General features: G+C 66.0%; 1 protein-coding gene across 1 annotated transcript in view; it reads right to left on the reverse strand.

Annotated features, from left to right (window-relative positions):
* Positions 1-6: 6 nt before the first annotated feature.
* ZNF697 (zinc finger protein 697) overlaps positions 7-1,084 on the reverse strand; it is a 3,579-nt gene continuing 2,501 nt past the window's right edge. The window contains exon 3 of the mRNA XM_025052300.1: positions 7-1,083. Within this exon, the coding sequence (XP_024908068.1) occupies positions 530-1,083 (554 nt within the window). The 3' untranslated portion in view covers positions 7-529. The remainder of the gene's footprint in view (position 1,084) is intronic.

Genomic DNA, 1,084 nt, shown 5'->3' on the forward strand with positions numbered 1-1,084 from the left:
TACACGACTGACAAGGCTGCTCTGTTTTTCGTGGGACTATCTAGAGCTGACGTGAGGGGACACGGCAAACAGTGGCTTCGCACCTCTTGGCACCAGGACAGAATTATCCCCACCCGCCTTTTATTTCGCTCCATAACCCTCACTCCAATCACACCCTCTCCCGATCCCCACAGGTCATCGCAGCCCAACCGACTGTACTGCCTGCCATCCGGTCCTCGCCCCCGCCCCGGCGCTCCCCTTCCTCCAAGGGCCAGCTCCCACAGCGTGTGTCCGAGGACGTCACCACGCCCGAGCGCATCTCCCGAACACTTCTCCGCTGGGGAGGAGGCAGGCAGGATCTAGCACCCCAGAAGAACAACGCTTCCTCAACCCTCCCCTTCAGGCCCCCCCCTCCCTTGAACACCAAAAGGCTCCCCAGTCACTCTCGGCCCGTCCGTCCCGCCCTTTCCCATTTCCCTCGGTAGGGTCTGTGCGCGGGGCATCTCTCCCGCAGGTGCTCCCCCGCCCGCAGCCTGCGCCGGGCCCGGGCCTAGCACAGGTGCAGCTTCTGGTGCTGCGCGAGGTGCGTCTTGTAGCGGAAACCCTTGCCGCAGCCGGCGCACTTGTGCGGCTTGTTACCGGTGTGGATGCGGCGGTGGCGGATCAGGTGCGAGCTCTGGATGAAGCTCTTGCCGCACTCGAGGCACGTGTAGGGCTTCTCGCCCGTGTGCGTGCGCTGGTGCTGCGTGAGCGTGGAGAAGTCGCTGAAGCGCTTCTCGCACTGGCCGCAGCGGAAGGGCTTCTCGCCCGTGTGCACGCGCAGGTGGTTGACCAGGTGCGAGTTGCGGCCGAAGCGCTTGCCGCACTCGCGGCACACGTAGGGCCGCTCGCCCGAGTGCGTGCGCTTGTGCGTGAAGAGGTGCGAGCTGACGCTGAAGGCCTCGCCGCACTCGGAGCACATGTAGGGCTTCTCGCCCGTGTGCACGCGCTGGTGCTTCACCAGGTCCGAGCGCCAGCTGAAGCGCTTGCCGCAGTCGCCGCAGCCGTGCGGCTTCTCGCCCGTGTGGATGCGCTGGTGGTTGGCCAGGTGCGAGCGGCGCACGAA

This window comes from Pteropus alecto, unplaced genomic scaffold, assembly GCF_000325575.1.
Source record: "Pteropus alecto unplaced genomic scaffold, ASM32557v1 scaffold106, whole genome shotgun sequence".
In the NCBI taxonomy this organism is placed as follows: domain Eukaryota; kingdom Metazoa; phylum Chordata; class Mammalia; order Chiroptera; family Pteropodidae; genus Pteropus; species Pteropus alecto.